Source organism: Musa acuminata, chromosome BXJ2-6 (genome assembly GCF_036884655.1).
Source record: "Musa acuminata AAA Group cultivar baxijiao chromosome BXJ2-6, Cavendish_Baxijiao_AAA, whole genome shotgun sequence".
NCBI classification, from domain to species: domain Eukaryota; kingdom Viridiplantae; phylum Streptophyta; class Magnoliopsida; order Zingiberales; family Musaceae; genus Musa; species Musa acuminata.
This window is the reverse complement of record NC_088343.1, coordinates 43368668-43386985: the sequence shown is the minus strand read 5'-3', so window position 1 is coordinate 43386985 and position 18318 is coordinate 43368668. Positions and strand designations below refer to the sequence as shown.

The window sequence follows — 18318 nt, the reverse complement described above, 5'->3', positions numbered from 1 at the left end:
GTGATTTCGCTTCATGAGATTTCCTGCGCCGGCCCGGGACGAACCGGTTCGGGTCAACGCTGTGTGTCAATTTTGACCTTATCTCGAGCCAGTGTCTCCTTAAAGTAATCCCTTCTGGAATTGGCGCGGCAATTCCGGTCCAATTCTATCACATGATCGAACCAGCCATTGCAACCGCGAGACCCGGCTCAAAGCGAGGATGGATCGACCCATCCCGACCGTCCAGACTCGCACGAACCACCGTGACCCAACTAAGCCGGTCAACGGTCAACCCAATAGACAGGTATATCGGTAAGGGAGGGAGAAGGTACGCACGCCATGGAGCCCGGATAAAGCTGCGTATTACGTGTGGTGTCCGTTCGTGGATCCAACGCTCGAGCTTTAAGTTCTCGGTGTTGGCACCCCACATGAGAGAGATCTCGTGTTGTCTAATTGGCGATCGTACTTTCCGCTCCATCACTCCATCTTATTATAAATGATGTTTAAATGGCGTGTTTGTTTGATGCATTGGCCAAATCGAGACACCTGTAGACAGACCTTTCTTGGTGTCAAATCTCTCCAAAGAATCCAAAACCAGAGGCAGAGTTCGCAGTGGACGGGCCACTGCAGCACGGACACCTCATCGTGGATCGAGCCAGCATATGCCTACCTCCATCGTCTCTCTCCGTCGACGACGACGACGACGACGACGTCGTTTGTACACGTAGAAAGAGGAAGGATGGCTCGTCGAGGAATGGAAGGGGCCAACATTGCAGCGTCTCTCGCTGCCATGGAGGCCCCGCTTCACGTTGTCTGGTTCCTTGTCCCAACACACTGCGTAGAGAATACCCACCACCCTATACGATGTTACAGTGACGCAACCCATTAAATGCATGAAATAAACAATAGCACACGCAGAAACCAATAATTCATGTCAGTCGATGCCATCACCAACACCACCACCGCCACCGCCACCACCATAGCAAATCACTCTGTTATCAGCAAAATCCACCAAAAGAAACAGCCGAAAGCGAGCTTGAAAGTTGATGTGGCAGTAACAAGGAAGAAGATGGGTTGCAGAGTACCTCAAAATAATGTGCCAAAAAAGTAGCCTCTGTCGAACACAGCTCCTCTCTCTCTCTCTCACGCTTTGCTTGAGGTCACAGCTCACTGCAAACTGCAGTGGAGCATTGAACACCTCCACCACACCTAGCTCTTAGATCCCGTCCCTGCAGCCCTAATGGAGGCTCAGAGCCTCTCCACAAACTCTGAGACAAACAAAAAAGGCAAAAAGTATACACAAAAAAGGAACACATCCAAGACTCCATATATCGGCTTCCTCTTCTCTTCCTTCTTTCGCTGTAGGTTGAGAGAGAGACAGAGAGACAGAGAGAGATCATGAAGTATTCCTCTTCTTCTTCCACGAGGTCAAGGGTAGTCGCGCCAGCAAATGAGCATGGTGACACAGCGGCGCATGATGTAGAACCTAGCACGCTGCTCCTTCACGAGACTGGCGCACCGGCTCGAGAAGGACCTCGGCGTCGTCGTCCTCCGCCCTTCCTTTGTGCTCGCTGATCCTTTGAGCAAAGGCCCTCCTCCCTCGGCCACCGCCACCCTTCTGCTCTCGCTGCAGCTACTCCTGCCTTCCTTCTTCGACAGCTTCCACTTCTCATCCATGTAGATCTCCATCTCCTCCGTCTTCTACTGCACCAGATCTAAGATCTCCCCCTTCTCCTGTCCTCTTCGTACTTTGAAGTATATATTGAAAGAGCTAACTCAGTTATGCGTGCATGAGAGAGATAGTGGCAAAGAGATGGCCAGAGAGAGAGAGAGAGAGAGAGAGGAGTGACTTGCTCAATAATGGAGTTAAGCCGAACCAAACGAAGCAGGGTTTGGATATTTATAATTGCAAGGGCGATCAGGGATTGGTGGTGCGAAGTGGGTATCACCACCTGGAGTTCTACCTCGAAAATCGTACCCCCTCCCTCTCTCTCTCTCTCTCTCTCTCTCCTTCTTTCTCCTGTTTGCTTAAATGAGAAATCTCCTCTCATGGTTGCATTAAAGAAGAGTGAGTTTCCCGAGACCAACACCGAGGTCGCGTCTTGGACTATTAAACCGCAGGGAGATCACAGCGCATCCGACTTTGCGTTGCATTAGACAAAAACGTAAGAGACAAAGAAAAGGCAAGGAAAAGGACTTGAGAGCTTAGAATACCTCCTCCTGCCGCTGCTGCTGCTGCTGCTGTTGCTATTGCACACCAGTCGTTTGTTTCTTGCTGCATTATTGTCACAAAGGATAAAGATAAAAAGAGATTACAGGAATTGAAACTGCTTATATAAACACATCTCTGCAGATCCAATTAGCGAGACCATATCTACACAAACGATCTGTTTCTCGTTGCAGTGAGCGTGGGGTGTGGTCTTAGTCAATTACCAAAAGAGAGCTCAGTCAGTGGCCATCAGCAGCTGCCTCTTCAGACTTCCTTAACTATGCTTCAATGAACTGATTCCTCAGGGCCGAGCATTCATGGTAAAAGCTTTCAGTCTCTCTCCACTTTATTCACTCCCACTTCATTCAAGTGGTCTCTCTTCCCCTTTTACGACTCACCTGACCTGAGCAGCATTCATTGCTGCAGTAACTTGTTTGGCATGGTAAGGCTTCGCGCACTCTCTTGCTTCAGTCACTCCCACTTCATTCAAATGGTGTCGCCTAGGATTCACATTAATCGGTGCCGGAGGAAAAGAATCTATAGTCCTCCTCCTCCTCCTCCAAGTGTGCTTCCCCATATAAATCTGACCCAACAAAAACAAATACAAAATTTTCCTTCGGAATATGCAATATTTTATGCATATTACTCAGGTCATTTTAGACTGCTCATTAATTGGATATACAATAATATCCAAATTGAGTGTGGATGATTGTCAATTTTAAGTATGGATAAGATTAACTTTAGGATGCTTTTTTTATATTATTATCCCTAAATAATAATATATCATACACTAATAATTACACTCCTTTTTTCACTAATTGATTCTGAGATGAGTATGAATAAAATGATAAAATCGAGTTTCAAAATATATATTATCTATATTAATAAGCTCTCAGGCTGATCTTATTGTTGTTATTATTATTGCCACGTGATCTTAACCCCACACGCTCCAACACATTATTTCCTGCGTCCAAAACAAGACGCAGTAGCACGTGCGGCTTCTCGGAAACGACGCGCTGCTCGCGCTGTCTCGTGTGGCACCGACTCCGTCGGCGGCCAAGCAACCAACGCAGCGAGCAGAGACCGTGAGCGGAAGCTGACAAGAAGCACGGCCGAGGCCGCGTGAACCACCGCCAGAAACGCCGGAGGGACGACGACATGTGACGCCGGGTTTCAGTGAGTCCCCCATCTATCATCCCAAATATGCGAGGAATAATATTTTATTAGATGAATCTAAATTATGCGAGTGTAGAAGATCGGACTTGTTTGGTTATTCATCACAATTCATAATTCAAATAGCATAATATTCATTGATATTTATTTATATTTCTCGAGTTGAGATGAACACTAAATAAAATAAATAAATAAATATCAAATCAGATTCTATTTCGGATAATATACGATCGCATATTAATCTTCGTGGATCCCAAGCAGATTAAGCTACGTTGTTTCCATTTTGGCAAACATGGTCGTAATGCGGAGAGAATCTTTTGGGCACTTGAATGCATGCATGTGTAAGACACATCGTCTCTAAGCCATTGATACCTGCTTTGCAAGCTATATCGTGGATGTGGCGATCCTTTGATGCTGCGAAGAGGCAGTCAAAACCTACTCCTCTTATTTGGTAAGCAGTCAAACCTATCCATGCTTCACTAAACAATGCTTAATCTCATCACATGGATGTGACCATGTTTTACTCGCTAAACACTACTCTATTATTACTTTTGAGTAAATTGCACATAAAACGAAACTAAACTGTTCCATCTAATCTTCATCCTGCTCTCGTGCACGCTTACTCCCTGTGTTTTTGGATCTTGATGCATGATGAGAGATGTAGAGATCCACAAGGAAGCCTTTCTGCTACATCCACAGTGCTGATCACGAAGATTAAAGCAGGCAAATGAATCGAAACAGTCGAATAATCTTTCCGGGCAAGCATACGTATCTGCCAAGATGAATGAAAATTGTGATTAGGTATGGTTCAGATAGATTTGAGCTGACTTGAGTGCCATCTGCTATCATACTGTTCGACAAAAAGCTCCTGGTCAGCTACTACATCTTCATTACAGAATCAAATGCTGTCATTTAATACATGCGGCTAGAGATGAACATACTTGGTTAATAGCATTGATCGATACCTCAAACATTCCAAGCCACCACATGAAACATATGGGCATGCGACCATGAGTCCAGTAGGGAAATCGGAAGGAAAGATTGCCGCTTAGGTCTTCTTGCAATTGCAATGCATGAACCAAGAAAAGTTGCGACGGTGAACAAGTAGAAGAATCCTTGGTTTCCACGTCCATGCATATATCAGAGGGATAGTGCAGATGACACGCCGCGCAGAGCAGCCTCACATGCAATTGCGTGACCAATCTGCTCTTGCAATCACAACATACGAAAAGCCATCATAGTGTGTTACCTGACGATGACTACTACGCCTTCCTCTCTCTCTTAGAATAGCCAGTATCCGCCGATGCAGCATCATCAAGATTCTCACATCTCTCATATTCCAAGCCTATCTTCTGAGGACTTTAGTCTCCTCAGACAGAGATGGAGTTGTTTGATAAGAGCTTGTGAATCTTGATGATGCTGCACCAGCAAATAGTGACTGGTGCTTGAAGCTGTAGAACGCATTCACTCTTCATGATCCCCGTCGCTAAACCTAACACAAAGGCCAAAGGCCACCGAACACAGAAGCCAAAACATGAGAAAAGGAGGAGGCGACAGAAGACCCGCTCTACAAAAGAAGAGCTCGTAAAAGATCTTAAATTAAGGATCTCCGAAGCTAGGAGGAGAAGAGGAGGGTTGGTGAGGGACAACCATTGGAGAGGGTGGGGTATATATATAGGTATACGCAAGTCCCAAGTGTGCACATATGGAGGAGGAACCCCAGGGACTGGTTTCACTCCTTGCTGACCTCGGCCACTTGCCACAGGCGTCCATGGACCGTGGACACAAGAAAAGGAGAGAGAACCTTCCTCTGTGGGAAAGCAGCATGACCTGAAGACAGAAACATAGGGGAAAAGGGAAAGGAATCGAGCGCCACCGCTGACGGACGGTGGCGTTCGGGTTGGAAGAATCTGTTGCGTTTCCAACAAGCATCCTAACCTGGGAGAGATTTGACGGCTCTCTAAACGCCAAAGCCAAGCGCCAGTTCCTTTCTTCTCCCCTTCCCCGAGCATTTTCCATGCACCGCCATGGCTGCAGAATCCAACGAAGAAGGCACGGCTCTAAATGGGCCTACGTCTTTGCAAAATGAACATGATTTAATTCCCTATATATATATATATATATATATATATATAAGGTTTCATTACTGAGTGTTAAATCATTACTAGATCAAATTTATGATGATGTACAGTTCCATCATGCAATCGTTCGTGCTTGGTGATCATCCACTTTCCCATGCATCATAGCGGGTCCATACGCAGAAGAAGAAGACAAGGAAAACTCGAAAACCACCAAACTCCATGCATTGGCCGTGCTTTTTGGAATCAAACATCCATCCATCCATCCATCCATCCGTCCGTCCATCTGTTGTCCATTTCCGTTGGTCACGTCGGAACTTTCTTGGTTTGCAAAGCTTTTAGGGCCACATCTTCTCACTCTCCATCATCACACCGGGAGGAATCTCCCATCCCATCTCACAGCCGAGACAGAGAGGCCCCCCCACCTCGCCCCGCCCGCCCCCAGCCGAGGGCAAGGCACAGCACAACAGAGGAAGAGAAGCCATGCATGGCCTCAGGGGAGAGAGAGGACGACTGCAGCTTCTGCGGCCTTCCGGAGAGCGCGCCCGTCACAGCAGAGCATCAGCAGGAGCGGCCCCAGTCTCGGGCGGACCAGCCAATCTCCGTGAGTGCCCGGAGTGGCAGGGAAAAGGACAAGCGTGTCGACTCCTTGCGGCCTTCCCGAAGATGGATACGCCCAGATCTCCCTTTCTCCTCACACCAGTCGGGACTACGTTCGTACGTGCATGCATGCTTTCTTTGGTGGCTGACAACTCTCAGCCTTATTGCTACGTCACTCACCCCCCACTCCCCTCTCTCTCTCTCTCTCTCTCTCTCTCACGCATGTACAAGTTACACTTTCATGAGATTTTAGGCAAAAGGGCCGGTCCGAAAGAACATGGGCTGTGATTCGGGTTGTGTGGGCTGACTTTAGTGGTAAATCCTGGACAATTCGTCCATGTCAACTTTGGTGTTAGGTTGACTCTTTGACAAGGCGCCTGTGGGGGCGCTACATGCCTGATCTGCCACCACCGGTGAGTCATGATATGACAAATGGCAACAGTTGGATCACATCGAACCCAATCACGAACCACCGCTAACTCGATCTACTCTCTCTCCGGAGTGAGATCAGGCATCGAGCCCAGCTACGAAGAAGCGTGTTTGTTCCTGGACCAGCTACGCATTGACGCAACTCGCACTTGTCTTTGATGGGACAGGAAACAGACGTTTCCACCTCACAAAGGCCGAGGAGACGCGATATTACAGCCGAACAAGAAGCGATAGGGGCGAGGGATCGGGGAAAACCCTGGTCCCTCCCTCGAACGACACAGGGGATCGTCTCAAGCAGGGGGATAAGCTCGCGAGAGGCCGGGAGACCGCGTCATTCGTCGCGCGTGACGAAACCGGACAAGAAAACCGGGAGCCACACCTAACGAGAGCGCCACGAGCGGGCCCCGCCCGCCGTTTGACTTGATTCCCCCTCGCGTACGACAATGTTGGCGCTGACTCTCGTGGCTTGGCTCGTGCCCTCCGGCGTCCAACACGCCAACCTGGCTGCCCACGCCTGCAGGTCAACCCCCTGTCTCACTCCATCCCCACTCCCCGCGTCATTAAATCTCACTTGGTTTCTTCTTGGAACCTTTCGATCCTACGCTCTCCTCTCAAGTCAACCCACACGCAATCCAGATCTACTCGGCCCTTTCACCCCTGGCCGACCCCTCACATGATATGGCCGTCTTGCTTGGGTAAATTGGCTGCAGGCTGAGGAGGATCAGCTGGCATCTCAACAACATACATGTGAAGAACACCGAGAGAAAGGACGTCGAGACTCACAGGAATCACACTGTAGTTTCGGTGGTTGACCATTGCCATAAGGTGGTTAAGGTCCACCCAAGTTAATGAGGCTTGTCATCTACCACTGTTGGAATCACAGTAAATGGAGAAGCTCGATCTTTGATGCTTTTAAAAGCCAGCATCGCATGATAGAGTCACACGCTACTCTTCTCTTATCAAGTCCGATGGAGGAAGTCGAAGGAACAGAGGTCAACTGGTTTGACGATTTTGACTGTTCTCAGTTGGAGTTGTTGAGGGAGCTGCAGGCTCAGGAGAGCCCTCGGTTCATGGAATCCCAACCTGATGCGCCACATGAATCGGTCATCGACAAGCTCATCTCTGCTCTCTATTCCAACCCAGCGATCGGCGACGTAGAAAGCGCCCTCTCTGTGACCTTTCAGAACGGCGACTCCCATGGCCGGTGTAATTCTCAACCCATGTATGCTCACATGCATCTCTTCTTCTTCATTCTAATGCTGTCATGCCATGTTAGAATCTTCAGCTAGATAACTTGGCCCCTTTTGCTTGCAGACTTTGCTCACCGGACAAGGGTCTGGGAAGGATGGATCACAAGTTCACAATCAAAATCAAGACCTGTGAGAATGGGCTTGCTGATGATGGTTACAAATGGAGGAAATATGGGCAGAAATCCATCAAGAACAGCCCCAATCCAAGGTCTTTTCTTACTCCACCAGTATTTTTCTTCCACAGGCACTCCACTTTGTTGTTCTTTAGCTGACATTAAATCCATCAGAATTCATTCCTACAGCAACCTGATTCAAACTCTCACTCACAGTGATCGTACGGATTGGTTGACTTGGTAACAGGAGCTACTACAGGTGCACCAACCCGAGATGCAATGCCAAGAAGCAGGTGGAGAGGTCCATGGAAGATCCAGAGACGCTCATCGTCACATACGAGGGCCTCCACCTCCACTACACCTACTCACACCTCCTCCTCAGTGGGTCGTCGCAGTACTACTACTCCGACACCGACCTCCATGTCGCGAAGAAGCTCAAGTGCCAGTCCATGGCGGAGGTCGCGGACGCACCGGCGCAACCCCCAACACGGAGCACATCGACGATCGAGCCTCGCAAGTTGCAACCTGCAGCGGATGGAGCAGTACTTCTGGGAAGTGCTGATGCGAGTCTGCGGCATGGACTTCTTGACGATGTATTGCGGAGCTCAGAAGGACTCCTGGAAGATGTTGTGCCGTTGGTGGTGAGAAAGCCATGCAACTCCACCACCTCGTCCTTCGACGCTTTTCCTTCATCCCCGGCATCTTCTCCATCCTACTCTTCCCTGCCATTAACCACCAACTCTTCTCACCTAGATCTGGGTACTCTCTCCACCATCAAGTGAGTACCAACCTGGTAGGACAGGAACAGTTTAACATTGTATGGGTACCCACTATAATGAATTGATAATGCACAATATCTACCTACCACTGTCAATACCAGAATGTCTCAACTGGTGCAGACTAATTGTGATGCTTATAGGTCTCATGTTTGTTTGCTGTGAACTTAGAATCTGTGGACGACATGATAGAAATAGACACAGATTGCAGGACTGAATGTTTCCACAGTACAATCTCCATGTGGTGGTGGAGAACACTGCCTTTTGTTGTTTCCTTATCCAGTGGTATCAAAAGGTGGAGGATGAGCAGATGAGAAAGAACTTGTCATGCATTAAATTACCAGTGCAGTTTGTATTGATATATATTTCATTACCAAATGCAGTTCCTTTTGAGAAGCCAGTATTGCCTGTTCCCTTGGTCTGTTAATTAACATTTCTTTTTATCAAAGATTAATCTTCATCTTTGAGCTATAAACTGGCTTTAAGTTTCTAAATTCTAATTTAGTAAAAGTATAATTTATTTCTATGGAATACAAAAATAACTAAATCACACATGGCTTATTTTTAAATATTTAAAAATATTGTGTACCAAAGTCCACCCTGACATACATATATTTTTTAAATATTTATTTTTCATATTTATCTTTTGAATAAAAGTCTTGCACTTGTTACTTGACTATCCTTGTAGCACAACTTGTAGGTACTTTATATTTTGAAAATTTTAAAATTAACTTAAAAATTGATAAAATTATTGTCAATGATTGACTTAATATGTTTGAATGGATATCTTCTCAGAAAAATCTTTACAATTAGGTTTTTACGGAATGATACCCCATAATTTGATTTTACTTGAGAATCTTTTTTTTTTTTTGTCAATTTGATAAAAAATATCCCATCATCTTCTATCAATAATCTTTGGCTATCATCGTTCCTTATCCCTTGCTCTCATCATGAGTGGTGCCCTGCATTCTTTTTACCCTTTCGTTTTTTCTTTTCTCTTCTCTTTCTCATCGTGACATAATAGCCTTTATCGAGGAGGATACGATTATCTCTCCATTGCTTTCATCGATGTCATTCTTGACTATCTCAATTCTATCCATTGGTGAAAAGCACTAACAACAAAGATTATGGAAAGACGATTACCTCCTCCTCGAAGAAAGTTATCATACATGGGTTATATTACACAAAGATAATAGGAGAGGAAAGAAAGTAAAAAATAGAAAGTAAGGCTAATAATGAACGAAGATAATTAGTGGATGATGGAAGAATATTTTTGTTAATTTGATGAAGAAAAGGATATTCGAGGATAAAAATTAATTATCGGATGTTATTCGGTGAAAGCTCAATAGTAAAAAATTTTATGGGTAAAATACTCAAAAATTAATAAGGGATATATGTGTCATATTAAAGTCAAAAAGAGGTAAAATTTGTACTATGTCCAAATTTATATACAAAAGGAAACCATATATATGTATATACATAATTTATTTCGTTTTTAATTATTTGATGGTAAAAGCTTGTTTCCCAAGAAAAGAACAGCCCACGCTTCGTTTCCAGTCGTACGATCGTCCAACTGATGCCATTGATGACGTGCCACGCAGCCATGAGACTTCTGCGGTCCCACAGCAAACACACGCAAGGGACGGCCCACCGGGGCTTGCGCTAAATCTAAAGCCACTGGTCCTGTTTCTTACGAGTCCCATACCGTGCGCCGCCGGCAGATTCGAAGAAGAAGAAGAAGCATTTGTCATCCTCATCCAGGGGACGACCTGGAAACCCTAGACTGGTTCCTCAATCTCCGCCATCCCCGTTAAGCGCTCAGCCTCCGACCCGAAGCCCTCGATCTAGGGTTCTTCCGACCCATGCGCTAGGATGATCTTTTCTAAGATCGCGCGTCCTATCTCTCGATCTTCGCGTCGCCGATCCGGACATGTAATTTTCTTACCAATGTCGTTTCGTGTATTTCTGTAACCTTTGTCTCTTGATCTATTTTGTCTTTGTTTAGGGATGGCTGCCGAGCGGTTTTGGCGTGAAGTCTGGATACTCAAGAGAAGCCCTATTGCAAGATCCGATCTGTCATGGGGATAATGGAGGATTGAGGTCTCTGAGGGGCTATTTGACCTCCGTCGGAGCTCATAGAACCCTCGGAGAAAGAAATCACCCGGTTGATTGGAGATTCTTTTTGGCAAATCCAAGTTTTAGGCGGTTCTTTTCAAGTGAATCACCCAATAAGAAGAGTAAGAGAGATGTAGAATTTCAAAGCGATCTATTGTTTTGTTCTGTGGTGGTTCTTATTCGGAGCGCATCATTTCTCGGTGTACTTATTTTTCTAATTTGGTGTAAATTTTCTAGATTATGAGAACTACTATCCGAAGGATAAGAAAGAAATTCCAAAAGCAAATGAGAACAACGAATCGGATTCAAAAGGTACACTTATATATTATGCATTCTTCAGCAATTTATTTGACAAAAAGGGGGAAAAAAAAAGCAAGACCTGAACCCAACAATTGTGATGTCTTAGGATTCCTTTTAATTGTGATGTTCCCATTTGAAACTGTTTGATAATGTGAGTACTGAGATTGCTAAGGATTTTATACTTATTTAGTTTGAACAAGCTTGTCTTAGAAGCAGTTTGCCCTTTTTAGAACAATGAGAGCAAAAAACATATTTCTTAACTGATTTCACAGTGATATTGTTATAAGACCAATGTAGTTTGACTAGCCAATTGCTTTTTAACATGTCTTGCTTAGCATGTCTATAGTAACTGATTAAGCAGACAGATGTTTTTGAGATTGATATGATGAACTTGTGCTACTACCAAACCCTTTATAAATTTTCCTATGGTGATCATGTAGAAGTCAGAAAGGCCCAGGAACAACCTAGACAATATTTCAAATTTCAACTGTACCGATCAATACGAACTGATATTTACCATTCTAATCAATTACCGGTATTGAAATATATAGTTCATACTGTATCATCCAATTTTTACTTTTTTATATAATGATGCCATGTGGTTTAGGTTAACATACCACCCAATTTACCAGTATTGTACCAGTTCAGTAGGTTACAAGGACCAATACTGGTCTGAGATTTAAATCCTTGAATCTGGATTACAAATGTACATTCTCAAGTATCAATTATGAAAACCTAAAGAACAAGAGTGTTGTTTTGTACAAAATTTATGAGAAAGATGGATGGCCCAGCGCACAAAGCACCCATCATTGTGGGCTTTTTGGGAGGGCCAGTATAAGAACTCATACTCATAGTTTCCATATATCCATAATTCACAAGAAACCTACAAAAAAAAAAGGCAAATGTCCAGGATCTAAATCCTCAAACATGAATTTTGATCCAAGGATTTTGGTGGGAAGATCTTCTTTATCCTTCATCCAAAGAATTGGGACAAGGAAATCCGCATTCCTTAGAGCCCATCTAGGAATAGGTTGCTAGAACATTGATACAGTCTCTGGTCACCACTATTTAAAGTCTTTTTTCTTTATTTCAGATTAATATGCAGACAGAATTTGTTCAAATAAATTACAGGACATCTAGGAAGACATGGAGTTAGACAACTTGGAACTATTGGTACATGCATTAGTTTGGAGATATTAACCACAACTCATGCAATTGTTTGCCTAAATGATATGATCTGAACTTTCTATCTGAGAATCTTGTGTCAATATACAGCTTAGTGTATGTCAGTTTATTTCTGCATCAAGGAATCCATTTGTGATGTATAATGTTGTCAGATTTCTTGAATATTTGAATAGTAATTATTTATTCAGGCAATCTATTATCAAGTCACCTGATGACTTAAACAATATACAGGTTTGCTTTAGTTTATTTCTGGCTTTTGTGCAGAGGATTCAAATGCGGATGATTCAGGAAGTTTGAAGGAGAATCTCATGAAGGCTTTGCAGGGTTATGTTGCTCCATTACTTTTTATGGGGTTGCTGTTTTCTTCCTCTTCTTTTGGCTCCTCTGACCAGAAAGAGGTTTGTTGCACATATATTAACATATATGTTCATTATCATGACGATTATATGTTGCTTATGTATAAGCCTTAGGGTTTTTTTTGGTATTTGGTCACATATTCCTGGGTGGCATCAAAATGCCTAGTAATGAAGCCCCTTAGTCTTTTCTCCCCTGAGAAGATTAGGTCTTTTAGATTTATGCAATTCCTCAGGAATCATTTTTATTTATTTATTCAGTCTTGAATGATTCTTCTGTCCCAAAGTCAAATCAAGCTTAACTTGAGTATGATTATGATTCCTATCTCTCAGGAATTTGTAGACATGTGCAATGGAAATTACTGTTCCATCTTTCTGTCTATTTGGTTGTGACCACTTACTGTTTTTTAAGAACCTCTCCTCACTAGAGATTTATCATCTAGACTTGCTGATTTTACTTTTCCAATTACTATACATATGATCACATGAAGGAATTTCATTAGTTTGTTCAAATTGGATTTTTTTTCATAGTCATGGCTATATAATTTGCTTCAGGGCATTATTCCCTCAATTTTTACATCTTTTACTGTATTAAAATTCTTTTTGATCTATTGCTGAATCTGTGTCTTTCATGTTTTCTGATGCCACAGTTTGAATCCTGTTGTTTACACAGATCAGTTTCCTAGAGTTTAAGAACAAGCTGCTGGAACCTGGCTTAGTCGATCACATTGTTGTGTCAAACAAATCAGTTGCAAAAATTTATGTCAGGAGCTCTGCACGATTAAGCAATCAAACCAAAGACGATCAAATGCAGGAAACAACAACACCTGCCCCTCCTGCACATTCTGCTAGCCAGTTCAAATATTACTTTAATATTGGAAGTATTGAATCCTTTGAAGAAAAGTTGGAGGAAGCTCAGGAAGCCTTGGGGATAGATCCTCATGAATATGTTCCTGTCAGATATGTATCTGAAGTAAATTGGTTCCAAGAATTACTCAGATATGCACCCACTGCATTTCTTGTGGGGCTTATCTACTTCATGGGGCGGAGAATACAGGGTGGAATTGGTGGTGGTGTTGGCAAGGGGAATCGTGGAATATTTAACATAGGAAAAGCCCAAGTGACTAGGATGGATAAGAACTCTAAAAATAAGGCAAGTGCTTGATTTATGTTATTTTTTAGAAGTTTTTTATCTTTAATTTTCATATGTTTACAGTTTGTCAAGTAAGTTCTTTTCACTGCATACATGCAACCTCTTCTTCAGTCAATTCTTTTCGTTGGAAAAAATGCCTGTTATTGCTTGGCCATATAGTAGTTGTTCAAGTTATGCTAACTTGTCATATGCCTATATCTGGTCCAGATATTTTTCAAAGATGTGGCTGGCTGTGATGAAGCCAAGCAAGAAATTATGGAATTTGTGCACTTCTTAAAGAATCCCAAGAAGTATGAGGAACTTGGAGCTAAGATTCCGAAAGGTGCTCTTCTTGTAGGTCCTCCAGGCACAGGGAAAACACTTTTAGCAAAAGCTGCAGCCGGTGAATCTGGTGTGCCCTTTCTGTCCATATCTGGTTCAGATTTCATGGAAATGTTTGTAGGAGTTGGACCTTCCAGGGTGAGAAACTTATTTGCTGAAGCCAGACAATGTGCTCCAAGCATGATTTTCATAGATGAGATAGATGCGATCGGTCGAGCAAGAGGCCGTGGAGGATTCTCAGGTTCCAATGACGAACGTGAAAGTACTCTTAATCAGTTGCTCGTGGAGATGGATGGATTTGGGACAACATCTGGTGTTGTTGTGCTAGCTGGCACCAATCGCCCGGACATTTTGGATAAGGCTTTGTTGAGACCGGGAAGGTTTGATCGTCAAATTGCTCTTGATAAGCCTGACATAAAAGGCCGTGAGCAGATATTCCGTATTTATCTTAAGAAGATTAAGCTTGATAAAGACCCATCTTATTACTCTCAAAGACTAGCAGCCCTTACGCCTGGTTTTGCTGGAGCTGACATCGCTAACGTTTGCAATGAGGCTGCTTTAATTGCTGCAAGAAATGAGGGAACACAGGTCACTATGCAGCATTTTGAAGCTGCTATTGACAGAATAATTGGTGGTTTGGAGAAAAAAAATAAGGTAATTACCTGCACTTGTACATTCTTGCTTTACCATATTTTTACCTTTTTCTTGCTCACTTTGGAAGTGCAGTTCCATTTACATTTTTTTCAGGTTATAAATGCTTTTTCTTGTTAATGTTTATATTTTTTTGTTATTTTAGTCTCGAATGCTTGATGATTGTGGTTATGATGTTCTTGCTGTCCTGATGTTCATTTCTGTTTCTCTTGTTCTTCTGCATTTCATCTAATGTTATAATCTTTTAGAGTGAACACTTATGAGTTATATATTTGTGATCTATTAGTGAAGATTTTGTTGTTCATGTTGAAAAACTATTTTTATCATCCATAATCTTTCGCAGAGTATATTTTCTTTCTGTACTCATCACTCATTCTTGATTTTTAGCTGCTAGGTTGTCTGGTGTATGATTCATTGGGTTCTGACAAACTACAAAAATTACTCAGTTTGGTAACACAATTTTAATTTAATTTTTCTTTTGGTGTTGGAAGAACTTCTCTTTGTCAATCTAGCAAGATGGATCGGATATTATGGTGAGGTTTAAGGAGTTCAAAAGCCTAATAAGCTTAGATTCTCTGATTGCTTATATAATTTATATCATCAATTAGTATGGGATGCATATTTGATCAAACATTTCATTTTGTGTGTTGTTCACTTGATATTCCTGCATAATGTTATTAACATATATATCAGGAATGAGGCTTCACTTATTAAGTTATTGAAAAGTGAGCAATTGGAGAGTTTGAAGACCAATTAATTCTTAGAAAAGTTTTCAGAGAGATTGGCGAGAGTTTTACATTATTGAGAAAACAAGTCATCATCTTGGCACTTGGAATATATTTGGAGCCATTATTCTTCAGGTTTTAACATCAAAATCTAATTAGAATTATCAATGTGATATTCCTGCCTTTAATAAGAGATGGTGAGAATCTATGAAATTTTTGTATGTCATAGTAATTAAAGAGTTTCTAAATCATTTGGGGTGACTGAAATTATTAATTTTTATTATTTTTGAGACAACTAGTACATTCATCTACGGACTGCATTTAGATTCAAGCATTATGTTACCCAACAAGTAAGAGGCTCCCAGCAGCTTGAAGTTTGGGGAGGGTCAATGTATTCGCCTTGCATGTTCAAGTAGAGAGGTTGCTTTTATGACCTGAATCCTGGTCAGACCACAAAAGAGGAATTTTACAGTTTTGGACCGCAATTGTAGGTATGATGTTGATGTACATTTTTTGACCACGTAGTTTGAGTGAACTTACGGTTGGCAACTTCGAGTGAACTTAAAGTTGACAAGCTTTATTGGTCTTCATGTGAATTGTTTGTGTTTATATTTTGTTTAGCAACAACTTTGAATCACCATTACCTTTTCCAACGGACTTATCTGTATTATGACAATAGTCTTTTAGATAAATTTACCCAAATGGAAAAGTGACGATACTTTATGTTCATTTCAAACGTTGGCCCAAAAATATTCTCTTTCAGAATGATTGTTCTGACCTTATATTGGCAAGTAAGCAACCATGTTATTTTGTTTTTAGGTAATCAGCAAGCTGGAACGGCGAACCGTTGCTTATCATGAATCAGGTCATGCTGTTGCTGGATGGTTCTTAGAACATGCAGAACCCTTGCTCAAAGTTACAATAGTTCCACGTGGAACTGCAGCACTGGGCTTTGCTCAATATGTGCCAAGTGAAAACCTCTTATTGACCAAAGAGCAGCTCTTTGACATGACATGCATGACACTGGGTGGGCGTGCATCTGAAGAGGTAAAGTTAACCCTTCTTGCTCTCAGTCATTTACATGCACAGTTTCACAAAAGGAACTGATTTGACATTTTTTTAATTGAAGTGGATGGTAGGGTATTTGTTCCTCTGATAAGCAACAATTCAAATTTAGTTGATATATGGCTGATGACTGAATATCAAGAAGGTCATAAGTCAGTGTTTGACTGTCCAGTGAGCTTCTCTATACGGTTTATAGCACTATAATGTCTATAATGATATTATAGAACCTACTTGAATTACTTGGTAATCATTCATAATTTTTGAAGGGACTCCTACTTAAATAACCAATTAAGTTGATTCTGTAACTTGTCAGAACTATCTCTTGGATCATATTCTGATTATAATTTTTGGATTTATTTTACTGACTAAAGAACATGGCTTAAAACATACAATTTTATGGGATGAAGTTCCTGCACCAAGCAAAGACTTCATAGTTTTAAAAAGAACGCATCTATCTTGTTGCTGATTTGGCCCTGCTGAAAATGATTGTTCCTGGTTCGACCCTGCTGAAAAAGGTTAGGCTGATGATCTCAGGTGCCCTCTTGCACATGTGGATATCCATCTGTTCTTTATATGCATTTACAATACACTGATTTATGATTGGCATAGATGTCACAAAACGTGATCTTAATCACTTTAATAATGCTGTTTGAGCTTTGTATTATCATTAATACTATGTTACTAAAGAAGAAAAGAAAATGTTTTAATATGCTCACTACCAGGTTCTGTTGGGGAAGATTTCTACTGGAGCCCAAAATGACCTCGAGAAAGTGACCAAGATGACCTACGCTCAGGTGGCAGTTTACGGTTTCAGCAGCAAGGTTGGGCTCCTTTCGTTCCCCCAGAGAGACGATACACTCGAGATGACCAAGCCTTATAGCAGCAAGACTGGGGCCATCATCGATGAAGAGGTGAGAGAATGGGTATCGAAAGCCTATGAGAGAACTGTTGCATTGATAAAGGAGCACAAGGATCACGTTATCCAGATTGCTGAGCTGCTATTGGAGAAGGAGGTGCTGCATCAAGAAGACTTGGTCCGAGTCCTAGGGGAACGCCCGTTCGTTTCTAGCGAACCAACAAACTACGATAGGTTCATTCAAGGTTTTCAAGACGAGGATAACACAAGCAACAATCTTCCAGAGGATGCAGCATTGGAGGATGATGGTTCATCACCGCTCAATGGGGAAGTTGTGCCGACGTAGCTACACTTGTCTTTGATGTATAATTTTGTTGACTTACACACTTCAGATTTCATTTGTCAATGTAGATGAAAGAACTGTACAAACGAGTATCTGCATGAGAGAAAAAACATTGTTGGTGGTACTTATATCGACCCTCGTCTCTAAGCAGATGCTTTAAATACAAGAGATTCAATAATGAGTTTTGTCGGGCTCATGTGTGCGCAGGATTTTAGGTTACCTTTTAAGACCTCAATGGTTTGGAGCTTTGTGTGGTTTGCTGAATGCTGGAATCTCCTTTGACTGTCTGTGGTTGGCGAGAGATTGGACAATCATGAGGGTGTCTGATCCACTGCCCTCTGTAACCATTGATCGAGCTGCCTCTATTCTTATCCATGCTTTCTTTCAGGACAGGATTTATATACTAATGCAAGACTCTTTCGCAATGCATCTTGTCATGTATAATAGTTGCTGTTTGCTGGTATATCGTTTCTGCTAACACTACTTGATGACTTTGGTAGCTCAGAACTGAGACATCTTTTAGAAGTCATCGTCACAGAGCAGGGTGGAAGTCTTCACAAAAAAAAGTCCCGAGGGTGTCTATCGCTCCTTCTATTTGTTGCCACTGAATGGGAAGTTCCAGTAAGTGTTCACAGGTTGCTTCC

The 18318-nt window shown here is 42.4% G+C and overlaps 2 protein-coding genes and 1 long non-coding RNA gene across 3 annotated transcripts; 2 read left to right on the top strand and 1 right to left on the bottom strand.

The window, feature by feature from the left end:
• Positions 1 to 445: 445 nt before the first annotated feature.
• On the bottom strand, positions 446 to 1403 carry LOC135615802 (uncharacterized). The gene is made up of 2 exons (XR_010488161.1): positions 1065 to 1403; positions 446 to 836 (listed from the first exon to the last, which is right to left on the bottom strand). It is a non-coding gene; the product is annotated as an uncharacterized LOC135615802 (long non-coding RNA).
• A 6028-nt stretch (positions 1404 to 7431) lies between these two features.
• LOC135613713 (probable WRKY transcription factor 49) lies at positions 7432 to 8666 on the top strand. The gene is made up of 3 exons (XM_065110752.1): positions 7432 to 7690; positions 7783 to 7926; positions 8079 to 8666. The coding sequence occupies exons 1-3, from the start codon at positions 7437 to 7439 to the stop codon at positions 8611 to 8613; spliced, it is 933 nt and encodes a 310-aa protein (XP_064966824.1). The 5' UTR covers positions 7432 to 7436; the 3' UTR covers positions 8614 to 8666.
• A 1626-nt stretch (positions 8667 to 10292) lies between these two features.
• LOC135615801 (ATP-dependent zinc metalloprotease FTSH 8, mitochondrial-like) lies at positions 10293 to 17870 on the top strand. The gene is made up of 8 exons (XM_065114781.1): positions 10293 to 10539; positions 10613 to 10844; positions 10960 to 11034; positions 12472 to 12605; positions 13234 to 13713; positions 13921 to 14688; positions 16230 to 16457; positions 17198 to 17870. The coding sequence occupies exons 1-8, from the start codon at positions 10480 to 10482 to the stop codon at positions 17675 to 17677; spliced, it is 2457 nt and encodes an 818-aa protein (XP_064970853.1). The 5' UTR covers positions 10293 to 10479; the 3' UTR covers positions 17678 to 17870.
• Positions 17871 to 18318: the final 448 nt, after the last annotated feature.